This window comes from Perognathus longimembris, chromosome 10 (genome assembly GCF_023159225.1).
Source record: "Perognathus longimembris pacificus isolate PPM17 chromosome 10, ASM2315922v1, whole genome shotgun sequence".
In the NCBI taxonomy this organism is placed as follows: domain Eukaryota; kingdom Metazoa; phylum Chordata; class Mammalia; order Rodentia; family Heteromyidae; genus Perognathus; species Perognathus longimembris.
In genome coordinates, this window is record NC_063170.1 from 2,653,860 (window position 1) to 2,672,663 (window position 18,804).

The following is an 18,804-nucleotide window of genomic DNA, read 5'->3' on the forward strand; positions in this document are numbered from 1 at the left end:
CTCAGTAAGAATCACTATGAGGAGGAGAGTCCCACAACTAACTAGATAGCTAGCAAACTCCCTCCCCTACTCCCTGTCTCATTTATTTAGAATCTACTAAATGTGTAGGATGATCAGGACTGGGTGAAAATAGAAGCAGAGGTATGGCTACCCTACTCTACCTGAGCTGGCAATCTAGCCATTTACAGAAAAGATTTCAAGCACGTGACTAAAAGTAACCTGTAACTAAACACACTGTCAAGGCAAACAACTGACCACCAACCCCTACCCTGGTGGTAAGAGTATACAGAAGGCAACTTTTCTTCAGGCTCTTTGGCAATCCCATCAAAACTAAATAAATACCAAAAAAGGTCTTCAGGTAATGTCACATATATTCACGAAAAGAAAATGCAATACAGAAAGCTATTCTTATTAAAATGCAATATATACATATCTGAAATACCATGTTGAAATTCCTTAGTGAAATTCATACAAAAAAAAAGGAAAAAACAAACAGGAAAGCAACAGGATCTATTGTGAGGGTGAAAGCTAGAGGGAAGGAGATTAATAAAAGCAATTTACATATATGAAAATAGAGCAATGAAAGTAGTCGAAACTGTTCTAAGTAGAGGGGATAAAGGACAGTGAAAGGGAGGGCTCATAGGGTATATTGTGTGCATGTATGGAAATGTCACAATGAACTCTCCTACTTGCACAAGTGCACAAAGACTAACAGAGTGATCTAGACATGATCTTCTGAAATATCCTCTGTGAGCTCGGACCTGATCATCCACAACAAGGGGACAAGCTCACATCATCCATGACATGCAAGCAGATGTCAGGCATGAAAGAAGTAGCCAGTGTGCAGTAAAAAGGAGGCAGAACAGTAAATATGGGACAGGGACAGTAAATATGGGACAGGGAGCTCTCAGAGAACAGCCAAGTATAAAAATTGGGACTATTCTATTTAAAAACTCAACAGAGCCAGGAACCAATGGCTCATGTCTGTAATCCTACTTGGGAAGCTGAGATCTGAGGATCACAGTTCAAAGGCAGTGAGGACAGGAAAGTCCATGAGACTCTTATTTTTGGCCAGCCATGGGTCTTGAACTCAGAGCCTAGGTGTTGTCCTTAAACTTTTGCACATCAGGCTAGTGCTCTGCCACTTGGAGCCACAGCTCCAATTCCATTTTTCTGGTGGTTAGTTGGAGATGAGGAGTCTCATAGACTTTCCTGCCTGGGCTGGCTTTCAACCATGATCCTCAAAGGTCAGTCTCCTGAGTAGCTAGGATGACAACTAAGGCGAGGCTGTGTGAAACTCTCATCTCCAATTAAACACCACACCAAAAAAGAAAAGAAAGAAAAAAGCTAGAAGTGCAGCGTTGTCCCACATGGTAGAGTGTGCTAGTCTTGTTCACAAAAGCTTAAGGACAGCATCCAGGCTGAGTTCAAGCCCCAGGAATGACAAAAAAAAAATTAAAAACAATTAGATTAAAAGTTTTTAACACCAGAATGAATGGCAATGAGCCATTTTATCCCTAGAATTCTAAAATATGTTTTCATAAAATTCTCAAATACAAATTCTAAGTTCAAGTACAAATAACAGTAATGTTCTCTGATATCCATACACCCTTGTGGGGAGGGGAGAAGAGGGGCAACTTAAAAATTCCAGAAAATTAATTCAAGAAATACAGAAGCCAGTGGCTGGTGCTTGTAACCCTAGCCACTTGGGAGGCTGAGATGGAGAGGACTGAGGTTCAATGCCAACTTGGGGGAGGGAGGGAGCAGGAGTCAACCACACAGATACAACATAAACAACAACTCACCAAAACACAAAACAATGGCTTGGCCACTCTTGGTTTTACCTACTGGAAGGAACAAGCTACCTCAGCTACCAGAGTCCCCAAGAAAAGGGTTGTACAAGTTGGACATGCTAGTGTCTATGCCAAAGTAAAAGCCAAAATAACATACTCAGAAGTAATGATAAATTCTTTAACCTGTACACCAAGAGATCAAAGGAAGCACAGGAAAGGCTTCGAGCAGATGAAAGAGAAACAAAATTATGGCTACAGCATTGCGCTAGAGGGCGCTAGAGTACAAGCATGCTAAGCTTTGAAACCAAAAGTTTCATCTCATTAGAAATTCAAACTAAGTAGGCTACTCCTAAATTAGTGTTCTTTGTCTTCAAAATGACTCGTGGCAATAGGTGATCTGGTTCTGAGGTTGAAAAAAATCAGCAAATACTTTGCATTTTCATCATCCTTACTTTTCAAAGCAGTTGAATAACCATCACTTTCCTATTTACCTCACTCAATAAATGGAAAAGCTAGGCTTGGCAGGGTCCAAAATCATAATGAAGTGACTACCAACAAAGGAATAGTTGAGAAGTGCAGGGTTCCCTGTTGTTTCCGGAGCTGACAAAACTCAATTTGAGGTGAAGAAACATTAAGAAATAACAAACTTTATCATTTCATCTATAAAAAATGATAGTCTATTGGACTACACAACTCCTAAAGTTCTTCCTGGATCTAACAAGAACCAAGAAAATATAGCAGGACATCCAGCTGTAGTTTTTGCCTGTCATTTGTGGGGCTCTGATTTCCAGCACTGAAAAAAAATATTATTAAATAAACATGGCCTTGGAAACTTCATTAAGTCAATAACCTCATCAGACTCCACTGCAGCATGAGGAACCCGGAAACAATCATGCTAAAGAAGCCGGACACAGGGGCTGAGGATATGGCCTAGTGGCAAGAGTGCCTGCCTCGGATACACGAGGCCCTAGGTTCGATTCCCCAGCACCACATATACAGAAAACCGCCAGAAGCGGTGCTGTGGCTCAAGCGGCAGCGTGCTAGCCTTGAGCGAGAAGAAGCCAGGGACAGTGCTCAGGCCCTCAGTCCAAGGCCCAGGACTGGCAAAAAAAAAGAAGCCGGACACAAATGGCCACTAACGTGTCACTCAAATGTGCTGTGCAGAACAGGCAATTCATACATCAATTGTGGATGACTGGGGTAAAGGGAAGAGAGGGGAACAACAGCTGACAGACACATGTTTCTTTGGGGGTAATAAACGGTTCTCAACTTGAGGGTGGTGCTAGCTGTATAACTCATGAATACACTAAAATCCACTGACATGCACAATTATTGAAGTGGCAAGATGTATCAATAAAATAAAGTAGAAGAAAGAACAAGTCAATAACCTGAGAGAAGGAATGGAATGAGGAATGATGAGGGAGAACTCAACCTGACTTCTAAAACTGAAACCCCTTTGTATAACTATTAATAACAATATTTTAAAGAAAAACAGGGGGCTGGGAATATGGCCTAGTGGCAAAAGTACTTGCCTCATATACATGAAGCCCTGGGTTCAATTCCCCAGCACCACATATACAGAAAATGGCCAGAAGGGGCGCTGTGGCTCAAGTGGCAGAGTGCTAGCAGCCTTGAGCATAAAGAAGCCAAGGACAGTCTCAGGCCCTGAGTCCAAGGCCCAGGACTGGCAAAAATAAATAAATAAAAATTTGAAAAAAAAAATTACTGATCACAGTACAGCACATGATGCTGAAAGCCACTAGGCACACTATGCCTGCAGCCCTTTTGAAAGGGCACAGTGTGGAGGACACTTAAAAGATGTCCAGTCAATGCAGAGCATTGGCTCAAGTGGCTGACCACCAATCTTGAGCAAAAAAGCTCAGGGACAACACCCAGGCCCTGAGTTCAAGCCCAGGACTGGCACGCGTGCAAACACGCGCAAACACACACTCACGCACACACAGAGTAATCTTTGCACCTTTCAAAGCAGGATTTTTAAATATGCTACCTGCATAGTGCTTCTTTAGAGTCTGAGCTAGAATTTGTTTGTACAGCACAGACTGTATCTTCAAATTAGAAAACATAGTTAGCTTAACAAAAATCCATTTTTCCCAACTTTCCAGTCCTGTGCCTACTAGAGCTGCACTAAAGTACAAAATGGTAAATAAATTTAACTAGCTTTGCTATTATTAAATAGCAGGATGGTATGCAAAGCACTCATGCAAGAAGTTGCTATGTGGGCCTGGCATCACAAGCCTATACTCCATGCTACACAATGCTAACGGAAGCAAAAACACTGGAACAGTAGGTACCAGTGGCTCAAAGGTACTCAAGAGGCTGAGATCTGAGGATCACAGCTCAAAGTCAACCTGGGCAGGAAAGTCCATGAGACTTTATCTCCAATTAACCACCAAGAGTGGAAGTAGAGCTGTGGCTTAAGTGGTAGAGCACTAGCCTTGGGCAAAAAAGCCCAAGAATAACACACCTAGGTCCTGAGTTCAAGTCACAGGACTAGTACTTGCACGTTGTGTGCGCACGCGCACACACACGAAGCAAAACTATGTTGCATTAAACAGAGCTACATGCACAGAAATGCTAAGTGCCATCTGTTTTACAGGGCTCTTCATTCCACAAAGCATTCTGGAACCTGCCCAACAAAAGCTGAGCTACCAAAGGCCACCTGCCAGCAACAAGGCAGGCATTTGGGGTTATGGTGATTTGGTGGGGAGGGTAAGTCTGGGTACATACACAAGTGTGTTGGGTTCGTTTGTTTTTCGATTTGCTGGCATTGCAAAACTAGAGTTGCCCAGTGAGAAATAACAATGAATGAGATGATACATGTACTTCTCTTCCAGTTCAAGAAGTCCATACAGAACTTTTCATTTAATGATTCGCTTTAGTTGCTGAGGCAGGATCATGAGCTCAAAGCTAGTTTGTTGTGTGGGGGAGGGGGTGTTTTCTTTTTGGTGGTACTGACAATTGAACTCAGTGCCTTGTAAGTAAGCATTCTATACCACGTGAACCACACTCCCAGTCCACCTGGGCTACATAGGTGTGAGGTGGGTTGCGCAGCTGCCAAAGGCACCAGATAGTGCTCTAGCATGGGGACCATCCCCTTAGTAGTAGGTACTACTGGGATTTGGGAGCCTGAGAAAGTCTGTAAAAATCCCAAGGCATATGCAAATAGTGTGCATCACACGCACACCCATGCCCCAGGGCTCAGTTTCTTGAGGGATTCTGCCACCAACTATATGTGATTACTCACCCCCTTTTAGAAATGATGTAAGATATATATATATATATATATATATATATATATATATATTAGATGCCTTTAGCATAGCCCAGACAGTACCAGACATTTAGTATGCTGCTGATCTCTGTTCTTTCTCCTTCCCCAAAGGCCAAAAATGTTGCTTCAACTTTTTTTTTTTTTTTTTTTTTGCCAGTCCTGGGCCTTCAACTCAGGGCCTGACCACTGTCCCTTCTTTTTGCTCAAGGCTAGCACTCTGCCACTTGAGCCACAGCCCCACTTCTGGCCATTTTCTACATATGTGGTGCTGGGGAATCGAACCCAGGGCTTCGTGTATACAAGCAAGCACTCTTGCCACTAGGCATTGTGTGTGTGTGTGTGTCCTGAGGCTTGAATCCAGGGCTTGGACACTGTTCCTGCTACAGCTACACTTCTGGCTTTTCTTGAGTAGTCCTAGCTACTCAGGAGGCTGAGATCTGAGGATGGCAGTTCAAAGCCAGCCCAGGCAGAAAAGTACATGAAACTCTTATTTCCAATAAACTCTTCAGAAAAAGGCAGAAGTGGTGCTGTGGCACAAGTGGTAAAGCGTTAGCCTTGAGCTCAAAGAGGCTCAGGGACAGCACCCAGGCCCTGAGTTCAAGCCCCAAAGACCACCTCCCCCCGCCAAAAAAAAAATGTCTCACAGACTTTCCTGCCCAAACTGGCTTTGAGCCACCAGTGCTCAGCTTATTTAGACCTCGTTAATGCCAATGATATTCAGTAAACACCTTCTTGACTCTGCACATGTCAAGGAGTGGATGGGAATTAGGGCAGTGCTCCAGGGTTCTACAGTAAAGATGTTCTCCCTCATCAAGGGCCTTACCTACCCAGAAGGCCTCTTTTAGATTTAAACAGACCTGGTCCTGACCAGGTTAAGAGAAATTATTACTTAAAATACCAAAAGAAAGTAAATATGCACTATCCCTATATCTTCCTCTAAAATATAAATATATCAATAAAAGAAGGGATTGGCTAAGTGGCAAAGTTCATGGGTAGTAACACAATAAACAAATTTTTAAATAGATTTTTTTAAATCAATGGGTAAGAATCTCTAGATCTCTAGAATAAAACTTCATTTTTGCACTCTCCTCTATTCCTAACAAAGTGTCAGCCTGTCCTATCATATGGGAAAATGCTGGCTCTCTGAAGAGAAGGGAGTGCATGTGTTTTAATGATAAGATGAACATCTCTCAGGAGTTAGGAGCTGTCTAGGACAAGAGAAGTGCAAAAGACAAGAGTGTAGACTACCTCCTGACAGTATTAAGAGTAGCAAATAAATTCACAAGTAATTTGTCCTGACTAAATTTAAATGAAGGGAATAAAACAGAAATGCATTGCCTACATCTATGGGAAAGGACAGTCATGTTTATGTGACAATTCAACAATGCAGATTGTTAACTTTGCTAAACCAAAATTTAATACGTAGAATCACGTATTAACTTGATTAGTTCTAGCTGACAAGACCCAAGGAATGCAAAATGTAGTTTTATAAAGGAACTCAGTCTTGTTCCATGTGGGTTTTTTTTTGTTGTTGTTGTTGCCAGTCCTGGGGCTTGGACTCAGGGCCTGGGCAATGTCCCTGGCTTTTTTGCTCAATGCTAGTACTCTACCACTTGAGCCACAGCGCCCATTTCTGATTTTTTCTGTGTATGTGGTACTGAGGAATCGAACCCAGGGCTTCATGCATGCTAGGCGAGCGCTCTACCATTAAGCCACATACATTCCTAGCCTGTTCCTTGTTTTAACACCTAAAAGTGTTGTATTTTGGGTATGTACTCAAATCATGGGAAGAATCTCTTCTGTAGGTACAAATGTATATTAACCAGTGTTCACCAAGTCCCATAGAGTAGCTCTCTAAGGCCTCCAAGGTACACTATTCAGAATAAGGAGAGCTCCAGCCAGGACATCCATGAAAACAGATTTGTCAATGTGACCCTCTATTTTGTACAGGTGCTTGTTTTTGCATTACTGGTATATGAATTCAGAACTTTATGTGTGCGTGTTAGGCAGGTGCTCTACCACATGAGCCATGCTCTTAATTTTATTTTTTAAATAGGGCTTCGTGTTTTTGCCCAACCCTACACATCATACTCTACCCAGCTTTGTAGGTTGAGATAATAGTCTCATAAACGTTTTGCCTGGGTTGTCCTTGAACTGAGATCCTCCAGATCTCTGCCTCCCAAGCAGCTGGTATTTATTACAGGAATGAACCACCATGCCTGGTAATTTTGTACTGTTTTAATGTTTTCTTTCTGCATACTCAGTTTCTTAAAGAAAAGCATACCTACTATATCTAAAAGTATTCAATTAACATTTATACATACTTTTTTCCTCCAGTCCTGGAGCTTGAACTCAGGGCTTGGGCACTGTCCCTGAGCTTCTTTTGCTTGAGCCACAGAGCCATTTCTAGCCTTTTCTGTTTATGTGGTACTGAGGAATAGAACCCAGGGCTTTGCATGCTAAGTAAGAACTCTATTACTAAGCCACGTTCCCAGCCATATATATATATATATTTTTTTTTTTTTTTTTTTTTTGCCAGTCCTGGGGCTTGGACTCAGGGCCTGAGCACTGTCCCTGGCTTCTTTTTGCTCAAGGCTAGCACTGTGCCACTTGAGCCACAGCGCCACTTCTGGCCATTTTCTGTATATGTGGTGCTGGGGAATTGAACCCAAGGCCTCATGTATACGAAGCAAGCACTCTTGTCACTAGGCCCTATCCCCAGCCCTATATATACATTTTTATAGTAGCTCCCATGAGAACAAAAGCTTGTCAAAGTCTTTTAATACATTTAAGACTACTTTGCTAGAAGAAGGGCCCACCAGTATGTCTACCCACTGCACAGAAATGAGAATGATTAATTTTTGCCAGGTGTGGTGGTTCACTCCTGTAATATCAGCTCTCCAGAGGCAGAGATCAGTAGGATCATAGTTCAAGGCCAGACTAAACAAAGGTTAGACAGAATGTCGATCAATAAGCAAGGTGTGGTGTGCACGCCAATAAACCTCAGCTGCCTGGGAGGCCATACATGAGAGGACTGCTAGCCAGGCAGCCCTGAAAAATAACCCTCAAAGCAAAATGGGCTGGGAACATAGCTCAAGTGGTAGAGTGCTTGCCTAGCAAGCACAAGAACCCAAGTTCAAACTCTAGAACCACAGAAAGAGAGGAAAAAGAGTGTACACACATTTTTTTGGGGTGGGGGGGCAGTCCTGGGCCTTGGACTCAGGGCCGGAGCACAGTCCCTGGCCTCTTTTTCCTCCAGGCTAGCACTCTGCCAACTTGAGCCACAGCGCCACCTCTGGCCTTTTCTGTATATGTGGTGCTGAGGAGTCGAACCCAGGGCTTCATGTATACAAGGCAAGCACTCTTGCCACTAGGTCATATTCCCAGCCCAACACACATTTTTTTTCATAAGGCAAGGACAACTGGAAAGTAAAAATATACTACCACCAGATGATGAGAGATGAAATGAAGCTGCCAGATATAAAATCAAGTACCAAAGATTGTCTGCCTTTTAATTAGGAGATACTTTCATGTGGTAAACTACAAAACTTCAATCTGTGTAGGCTTAGAGGAGAGCCCTTAGCTGATGAAATAGGCTAAGAACTGACCTAAAGGATGGCAGGGGTCAATTCAAGGAAAAATAGCCACTACTCTTGTGCAAAGGCTCAACATGATGAAAGTACACTCTCCTCTCCTAATTCTACATGAGCCAAGAAGACAAGCTTGAACCACCTCTGACGTTACTTCCTCTCCAGTCTCAAACCACACTTCTTACCTGTCTTTTTCCCAGGAGAGGGCAACTGGAACTAAACAGGTATTAAGATGGAGCAAAATGGAGTGAGCAACTTCTGGTTTCCCAAGTCTTTAGAAGAAAGTAGGAACACAGACAAGAGCTTTCCAATAGTCAGAAAACAGACAACTCATCAAAGTCTGTAACCTTATGACTCCACATCTAGGCCGATGATATATTATACTTTGGCTAATCCTTCAAACAAATACTGTAAGCATATCCCATTGTCTACTTTTATGTCCCAACACTAGGTTTGTTTTGTTTTTCTGGAGACAGCATTTTGCCACATAGTCCAGGCTAGCCTTGAACTCTAGCCTTCTGAGTGCTGGGATAACAGATGTGTACCACTATGCCTGGTCCAACCATAGTTCTTAATCCAGCCTGCAATGACAGAAATAGTCACAGAAAGACCTTTTGGGAGACCACTTAACAGACAGGAAAACTGCAGTCCAAGCACATGCACGTCTTTGGAAATGAACATCTACACTGCTGAAGTGGCACTAAAGTGACAAATGACAGTAATCCAATGGCCCAAAGCCAGAAATTCCATTGCAAACACATTTGTCTGATTTGTGCTACAGTGATTCTTGCAAGTATAGTACTAGGTAGCATTGTAGCAACCTAACTATAAAATCAAAAGCAACTCTATTATTTTTTTATACTTTAGAACATTAACAATGAGAAGTATCCTTAGCAACTATGTTTAATGTGCCACTGGAAAACTTGAATCCATTACTAGGAAGTACTTACACATCTGAAATTTGTAAAACAAATAAAAATAATTTTGATATAACTAATTCAACTGGAGATGATCCAACTTTCTCCATTACTGGAACACTACATTGCAATCATAGCATATAGCGAACAAGCCACTTAGGTTCGACATTAAACAACAATTATCAAGCTTTGGGATCCTTTTCTCCTGTAAGATTTCCTATGGGTCACATCAGTGGCTCATGCTGTAACCCTAGGTCCTCAAAAGTCTGAGACCTGAAGGATAGATGGAAAGTTGAAGGCAGTCTGAGCTGTAAAGTCTGTGAGACTCTATCTCCAATTAACCAGAAAAATACCAGACTAGAGATGTGGTAGAGGGGCTGGGGATATGGCCTAGTGGCAAGAGAACTTGCCTCGTATACATGAGGCCCTGGGTTCGATTCCCCAGCACCACATATACAGAAAATGGCCAGAAGTGGCGCTGTGGCTCAAGTGGCAGAGTGCTAGCCTTGAGCAAAAGGAAGCCACGGACAGTGCTCAGGCCCTGAGTCCAAGGCCCAGGACTGCCCCCCCACCCAAAAAAAGAGAGATGTGGTAGAATGCCAGTCATGAGCAATAAATCAAGAATAGTGCCCTGAGTTTAAGCCCCAGTGGTGGCTGAAATTTCTTATGCACAACACTGTTTAAATACTGTTAGTTCCATCTAATGTTTTACTCTGGAGAATGGGTGGGCCCACTTACTGTTCACTAATCTCAGTGCTGCCTCACATGGAGACGGGCTGAAGAATATGACAGGGAGGCCCTGAATATACAGTACATCTGCAGTTTACCGGCAGCAACCACTCCAGGTAACCATGAACTTGAGACTTCTGATATCACACTCAGTCTTAGGAAATGCTAAAATACTTAACATCTCTACACAAAAGAAAACTATTTCCAAATATCCTCTCAGCATTTCAAGAAATTGTATTTACTTCAGCTATTACTACATGATACTAAAACCAAAATGCACCTTTCAAGAGTTACACTAAAGCCGGTGGCAGTGGCTCACACCTATAATCCTAGCCACTCAGGAGCTAGAGATACTGGAGGAATCGTTAGGAAATAAATGCAATGGCCCAGAATCCACACTGGAGAAAGGCTCTAAGCACTACTTGTAGAGAGGACTTAAATGTAACTAGAAGGAAGGACTTGGAGTTTCAAATTAATTACCTCAAACCATTTAACCAGTCCTCTGACTTCTAATTTATGAAAACATCCACAAATTAGAAAGGTATTACACTGCAACTATCAAACTTCATTATTTGTATGAGTTAGGCCCAGGTGGCTCATGCCTGTAATCCTAACTACTCAAGAGGCTGAGATATGAGGATGACAGTTCCAAACCAGCATGGGCAAACAAGTCCACAGGACTTCATCTCCAATTAACCAGTAAAAAGAAAAGCTGGACTGGAGGAGGTGTGGCCCCAAGTAGAGCACCAGCTGTGACCCAAATAGGCAAGAGGCCCTGAGTTCAAGCAAGCAGAACTACATACAAACATACATAATTCAAACAATTAAAGATTGCATTGCATACATTTCCAAGAGGTTTCTCACATGTTTTCCTCCAAAACTGTTAACTTATGGTTACTTCCAACAATAAACAAATGGTATGAACCAGGCAGGGTAAGTCACACCTGTAATTCTATCACTGGGAAGGCTGAAGCAGAGGATCACAAATTCCCGGCCAACCTGAGCAAGACCCTGTCTTAAAATACAACCACAATGGGCTGGGAATATGGCCTAGTGGCAAGAGTGCTTGCCTCATATACATGAAGCCCTGGGTTCGATTCCTCAGCACCACATATGTAGAAAACCGCCAGAAGTGGCGCTGTGGCTCAAGTTGGCAATAGAGCATTAGCTTTGAGCAGAAAGAAGCCAGGGACAGTGCTCAAGCCCTAAGTTCAACTCCAGGACTGGCCAAAAAGGAAACAAAACAAAACACAAACTCAAACAGAAAACATCACAAAGCTCAATACATGGTAAGAAAACGCATGTGGTGAATGAATGAATGTCCACTAAGGCTGCAAGAACAACAGGTAACTGAATTAAGCAATTTAATTAAAATGCTCAGAACTGGCCAGGCATATGTGCACTCTACCCAGCAAGCTGAGATCTGAGGATCCGGGTTCAAGGCCAACACAGGCAGACAAACTGGAGAGAGTCATATCCCTAATTAACCAGCAAAGCCAGAACTGGAGACATGGTTCAAATGGTAGAGTGCCAGCAATGAGCAAGCAAGAATTTGAGACTCTGAGTTCAAGACCCAGTACTAACACACACACACACACACACACACACACACACACACACACACACAGTCTCTGTCTCTCTCTGTCTCTCTCTCTCTCTCTCCTCAGAACAACTCAGGCAAGATGTAGTAATTAAATCCTGTCATACCTGATTCTATTATTTCCATTACTATCCTTTTAAAAATAACTGTGAAGGGGCTGGGAATATGGCCTAGGAGCAAGAATGCTTGCCTTGTATACATGAAGCCCTAGGTTCGATTCCTCAGCACCACTTATATAGAAAGGGCCAGAAATGGCCCTGTGGCTCAAGTTGGCATAGTGCTAGCCTTGAGCAAAAAGAAGCCAGGGACAGTGCTCAGGCCCTGAGCTTAAGCCTCAGGACTGGCAAAAAAAAAAAAAAAAGTGAAAAATCAAACTATCTCCTTCGCTCCTTCTCCAAGCTAGCCCCTGTAAGCATTGAAATCATTATTTCAAGAGAAGTTTAAACTCAAGTATTGCTCATACTTATGTTTAAACTATCATGGACCAATCCAGCTTTCTGATGTATAGGCAATAATTGTCTAAAACACACTGTGACAATGCCACAAATGGAATTACAGTTGCATCCCATACTATCACCAGTTAACCCTCTTCAGTTTTGCACTGATTTTTGCTTATTAAATAAAGGAAGTGAATTATACCTAACCACGTTTCCTTCACCTCAGAATCACCAAGAATAAAGTAGGCGCCAGTGGCTCACACCTGTAATTCTAGCTACTCAAGAGGCTGATATCTGATGATTGAGATTTGACTTGAAGCCAGCTTGGGCAGGAAAGACCCGTGGGACTCTTATCTCCAATTAACCATCAAAAAGCCAGAAAAGCAGAGCTGTGGCTCGAGTGATAGAGTGCTAGCCTTGAGCACAAAAGGCTCAGGGACAGTGCCCAGGTCCCAAGTTCAAGCTTGAGAAAGAGTACACCAAAAGAGAGACAGAGACAGAGATTAAAGAACCATCAAGAATACTGTATTACACAATAGTTCATAATGAGCTTAAGGTTTACTCAGACTAATTTTTAAAATCAAGTTATTAACTAGTATTCACGTTGTGCAAAAGGCAAATACCAAATCTTTTAAGAGAATCTCTGAATAAGTGCCAAAATCATTCAACAACTACCGTGCACACACCTCTTTGGTGCAAAGAATTATATACACTAAATATAAATGTAAACCTACAAGTGGGAGGAAAGTCAAAGCAGGAAAGGTCTGATACAAACTAAGTATCACAAATCTAGCAAAACTGCTGTTTCCTGAAGGATCCACGCTTTAAAAAGGATTTCCCATTTTTAAATCCTACAACATGCATTAGTTACTTATTTCAAGTTGTTAAAATCATTATTTAGAAGCAAGAGGCCCTGAGATCAAACCTAGCACACACACAAAATTATTATTTAGAGTGGAGTGTGGTGGCACATATCCCCAGCATTCTGAAGGCTGAAGCAGGAGGATCTCGAGTTAAGAAGCCAGTCCCAACCTCAACAAAACACATTATTTCCAAGGTGTAATCGGGTCGACTTCATTTGCCCACAAACAAAACCCAGTTGCTGATGAAGAGGTATTGTCCTCCACTGCAGCCAGTTGGTTTCCTTCCCCCCTCCTCCCCCCCAAAAAAACACCGCTAAAAGCAGAGTCGGCTGGTGCACCAGCATGCCTGATTTCCAGGGATTCGAGAGGAACCAACAGGGGTCTAGGCCCAGCCTGACAGGGCTACCCCGCCGCCTTCTCCCGGAGGTCTGCGACTCGGGGGCGGGAGGCGGGCGAGGACGGCTCGGCTCGGCGGGGCGCGCACTCCTGGCTCGCCCACCCCGCCGCGGACGCCGGGGCCCGGCTCGGGGGCCCGAGGGTCAGTCGGCCCGGCTGGCTGGGCTGGATGCGTGCGCGGCGTCGGTCGGAGGCGCGTTCAAGCGCGCCGCCCGCCACTTACTCCACTTTTCCTTGCCAGGGCGGCCTGCGGCTGCTACTCCCCCCGCCCGGGGTCCGAGGAGCCCAGCGCCCCGCGCCGGGGCCGCCCGGGGGGCTTGGGCCACGGCCGCCGCACTCCCCGCGCCGGCCCGCCCGCCCGCCCGCGCTGAGGCCGCCCGGACACAGGGTCGGCGCGTCGCCGCGGGCTCGGCCGCCACCGCGGGGCGCGGGGCGCGGGGCGGCTCCGGCCCGCCAGCCGGGGCCGGTGGACGCACCCTCCGGGGCCCGGCCGCGGGGTCCCGGCGCCCACCCGCGGCCTCGGCGTGGCGGCGGGCGCGCGGCGGGGCGGGGCGCGGCGCAGGCCTAGGCCGGCAGCGTGTCCGCGCCTCCCCCCACCGCGCCGCCCGCGCCGCCCGCCCGCCCGCCCGCCGCGCACGCCGCCCAGGGCGCGGGCCTCCCGTCCACACCGCGGCCCGGACTACCTGCGGGTTGTGGAGGGCCATGGCGGCCCGACTCAATGGGGCTCGGCACGGCTCCGGCTCCTCACGCCGCGTCCCCCGCCGCCGCCATCTTCTCGCCGCACTCACACTCTCGCAGCGGCCGCCGCGCCTGCGCACTGCCGCGCCGCGGGCGGGAGGCGGCCTTCTGCGCCTGCGCGCGACAGGTGGGCGTGCGCCCGGCCGCGATCCCGCCTCCCGCCGGAGCCTCGCCGCGCGGCGCCCGGAGGCCGCGGCCCCGCACGTGCGCGATGGGGCGGCGGGAGCCCGCGGGGCCGGGCCGCAGCGGGGAGGGCGCGCCGGGGAGGTGCCGGGGCCCCGCGGCCGAAAGGGAGCGTCCCGGGCCCACGGAAAAACCCCCCCCGGGCGCGGGCCTCGGTCCCCGGGACTGAAAGGCGCCGTTCTGCCCATTCATCCGTCCACGTCCTCCCGCCTGACGCCCGCAGTGTTGCCTGGGAACTGCCCCGCGCCCGGCCTTTCCGCCGCCCAGCACCGGAGAACCCGAAGGACGCGTGAATAAATAAAAGCGAAGCGTGTGCCCAGCAAAGACCTACGGAGAGCCTGCTCCCGCCCCGCCCCGCCCAGGAGGTGGCCCCGAACGTCCATCCATCCCTCGCCCCAGCCTGGAGGTGGCCCCGAACATCCATCCATCGCCACGTCCAATGAAGAAGCCCAGGCCTTCCCGATGCAGCAGCAGGCAGGTTGAAGAGGAGGACTACTCTAAAATAAGTGATTTTTAAAAATGAGTGCACGAGTTCAGACGGGGCTCGGGTAGCCCATACCTGATCATCTTAGCTTCCCAGAAGGCTGAGATCTGAGGATTGTGGTTCAAAGCCAGTCCCGGGGAGAAAAGTCCAGGAGACTCTGATATCCAATTAACCATCACAAAGTCAGACGTGGAGCTGCAGCTCAAATGGTTAGAGCCACAGCCTTGAGCAGAAAAGCCAAGTCAGAGCCCCAGGCCCTGAGTCCAAGCCCCCATAACCACAAACACACAGAAGGAAGGAAGGAACAGAGAGGCAGACACCAAGGAGCGTGTGTGTCTTTCCACGTCAGAATTACAAGTTCTTTAATTCCAGTCTAATCCCTGCTGTGAACCCTCGCTGTGATACGGAGATTCCAGTATGGCTCACAAAGAGTTAAAGCTTCTGTAGGGTTTAGAGGCCCTGCTGGAAAGGAGAGCAGAGGGCTGAGTCGGTGATAAGATATTAACATAAAGAGTCCAGTCCCAGAGCTGTTGTGCTCTGTTGCACAGAGTGGTGTCAAAGTGCACACCTGCCTCCAGTGCCGAGCTGGCTCAGGGCTCCCTAGGAGGGGAAGGAAGGCAAGGGTCAGGTCACTCAGGGTCCCAGAGCTGAGCTGAAGCCCCAGGAAAAGCAGCGGAGGATGGTCACCCGTTGATCCCTGACAGTGGTGCCACTGTCCCCAATGTAAGGTGTCCCCTCCTTTCATACAACCCAGGGGAGAGGTTTCATTGCTCTGGTGTGTTCTGTGAGTTCATGGTCCTGGTTTTTCTGATATAGGTGGTTCCTCATTTTATCGGATAAGTTCATTGATAGGTGATAATCTTTTTTTTTTTGGTCAGTACTGGAGTTTGAACTCAGGGCTTCATGGTTGTTTGGCTCGTTTGATCTGCTGGTGCTCCAGCCCTGATTTTTTTTTTTTTTTAACTAGTTAGTTAGAGATGGGAGTCTCACAGATTTTTCTGCCCAGGCTGGCCTCCAGTTGTGGTCCTCCAGGTCTCAGCCTCCTGAGTAACTAGGGTGACAGGTTTGAGCCTGCCAGTCTGTGTCATGGTTTGGGTGGATAGGCCACGAGGGTTCACTTGTATCACAAGATGCAGTCATCCCACCAAGCGTTTGCACATAGAATGGAACAAGCTGCTGGTGTGTGTGTGTGTGTGTGTGTGTGTGTGTGTGTGTGTGTGTGTGCCAGTATGGTGGCTTGAACTAGGATCTAGGTGCTATTCCTTAGCTTTTATTCTCAAGACCAACACTCTGTCACTTGAGCCACAGCTCCACTGTTGGGTTTTTTAGTGGTTAATTGAAGACGACAGTCTCATGAAGTTTCTTGGCTGCTTGGCTTTGAATAGTGGTCCTCAGCTCTCAGCCTCCTGAGTAGCTAGGATTGTAGGCAGAGCCACTGGTGCCCAGCCAAGCTGCTGTTTGATCACATGGAGTCACCCAGGGCCTAGCATTGCCTGCAAGCTACCATGCTGTTCAACATGGAGGCACTTGGAGTGGGACAGAGCCTGGCCTCCTCGTGGCGTCTGTCAGTCCGAATGCTCCAGGGACTCGGAGGACACTTGCCAAGTGGAGAGGCAGGCTGTCAGGGGCAACTGTGGTTACGGGAGAACCAAGCAGATGCCGGATGGAGAGGCAGAGAGACCTGGTGAAATACTCAAAGGCTCAGACACCGCGGGCCTGGACTTAGAGATAGCCACAAATCCCCATGAGAACCAAGGCGCTCGCCACCTCCTGCCGAGACCATGCTCCCCTGCGCTGGGACTCTGTCACCCGCAAGTCCGGGAGGGTTGTATGCAGACTGGCGTGGCAAGGGCGGCTTCTCTACCATAACTTTCCTAAAAGGTTAAAAACGTGACCTTGTCCACATAAGACAGGAAGTGTGCATTCAAAGAAATAAGGAAATCATTGGAAGCTGGGCTCTGGTGGCTCACTCCTGTCATCCTGGCTACTCAGGAGGCTGAGATCTGAGGATCACAGTTCAAAGCCAGCCTGGGCAGGAAAGTCTGTGAGACTCTTATCTCCAATGAACCACCAGAAAACCTGAAGTGGCGCTGTGGGTGAAAGTGGTAGAGTGCTAGCCTTGAGCTGAAGAGCTCAGGGACAGCGCCCAGGCTCAGAGTTCAAGCCCTGTGACCAACCAAAAAAAAAGGAAATCGTTTGTTCTAAATGACCTAGAAACTGTAATGGGGACGAGCCCTCCAAGGGAGGGGACCACAATGTAACGGGGTCCAAGGGTGGGGGGAATCGCCCATCCCTCCAAGAGTCCACCACTCAGACAGTCTCAAGTAAAAAGATGGATTTTGGGGGGAAGTAAAAAGTATACTGACCGGCCAGGGTCACGGCTCAGACTTGGGAGCTGGAACCGCAACCGTAAAAAGCCGGCTGGCCCGGCCAGGGCCGCAGCCCAGACTGGGGAGCTGGGACCGCACGCCCCGGGCCACACTCAGGGTCGGGTTATAAAGGCAAACACCACACGGTCAAGCCTGCCACACGCAGGTGGCCAATGAGGTTACAACACTTACAGAGCATGCCAGGTCACACGCAGCTGGCCAGTGGAGTTACAGTCTGCCTCATAGTATCTGCTTGAACCAACCTATCATTCTAGTTAGAATTGGCGCATGGATTTGGCGGGGCTCACATGATGCAGGTGGATACGCCTACTCATAGGAGGGCACTGGCTTAACCTTGAACATTCCTTGAAACTTCCATGCTTCAGGCGGTCAAGCAGTTCACACAATCTTATCACAGCGAAGGGGAGCTTCCCTGGATAGGGTGGGGAGATCTTAGTGAAGATGGAGTTGGCTTCTGCTCTAATCTGACCTGGAGTCAGTCTGACACCCCTCCACAGTTAATGATGGCACTGGCCAGATCTGACCTCCCTATTACAGGAACAGGGCTTCCAGTTACCCTGAATGGTGTGTTTTCCCATGGAAAAAGTTTCCGGAAGTCTTACAGACACAAAAGAGAAAGTCAGTCTACATATTTACAAAATACCCAGGCCAGTGGGGTTACCAGGTAGAAGGAGAAATTCTTCCGTAGGGTTTTATGGTGGGGCTTGAACTCTGGTCCTGGGCGCTGTCCATGAGCTCTTTCTCTCAAGGCTAGCGTTCTACCACTTTGAACCACAGCTCCACTACAGGTTTTCTGGTGGTTAATTGGAGAGAAGCGTCTCATGGACTTTCCTGCCTGGGCTCACTGCAGAATCATCAGATCTCAGCCTCTTGAGTAGCTAGGATTACAGGTGGAAGTCACCGGTGCCCAGCTTCCATAGGATTTTGATGGTAGCTATTTTAGTTTATGTTTTGTTTGATTTTTTTTTATGTGGAGTCTTGAGCCTAGCCAAGGTTGACAGCAAAACTAGAGTTCCTCTTGCCTCAGCCTCCCAAGGGCTGCAATCAGAGGATCCAGTTGGAAGCCAACTTGGGCAACAAAGTACTACACAAGACTCCATTTCCAAAATAAACGGCAAAATCCAGGCTGGAGGCATGGCTCAAGTGGTAGAGCCACCAGCCAAGTGAGCTAAAGTATGGTAAGCCTGTGTCAGAGATTCCCAGAACTCACTGGAAGGAAGTTTGAGGTGGACGTGTGTCTACATAATAAATAACACTGCTGGGTTAAAACTGTAAAGCCATATGCTAAATGCCAAACGCCCAGCACCACAACAGTTGATATATCCATGGTGAAAGAGGAGTTAAGGGTGTAGCTCAAGTGGGAGAGTTACCACCAACCCGAGGGGGAGGAGG

The 18,804-nt window shown here is 47.0% G+C and overlaps 1 protein-coding gene across 3 annotated transcripts in view; it reads right to left on the minus strand.

The window, feature by feature from the left end:
* The window catches only part of Usp10 (ubiquitin specific peptidase 10), a 38,694-nt gene extending 24,280 nt beyond the window's left edge, over positions 1-14,414 (minus strand). For all 3 annotated transcript variants that reach the window (XM_048355011.1, XM_048355012.1, XM_048355010.1), the window contains exon 1: positions 14,301-14,414. In XM_048355011.1, coding sequence (XP_048210968.1) covers positions 14,301-14,321 — 21 coding nt within the window. In that variant the 5' untranslated portion in view covers positions 14,322-14,414. The remainder of the gene's footprint in view (positions 1-14,300) is intronic.
* Positions 14,415-18,804: the final 4,390 nt, after the last annotated feature.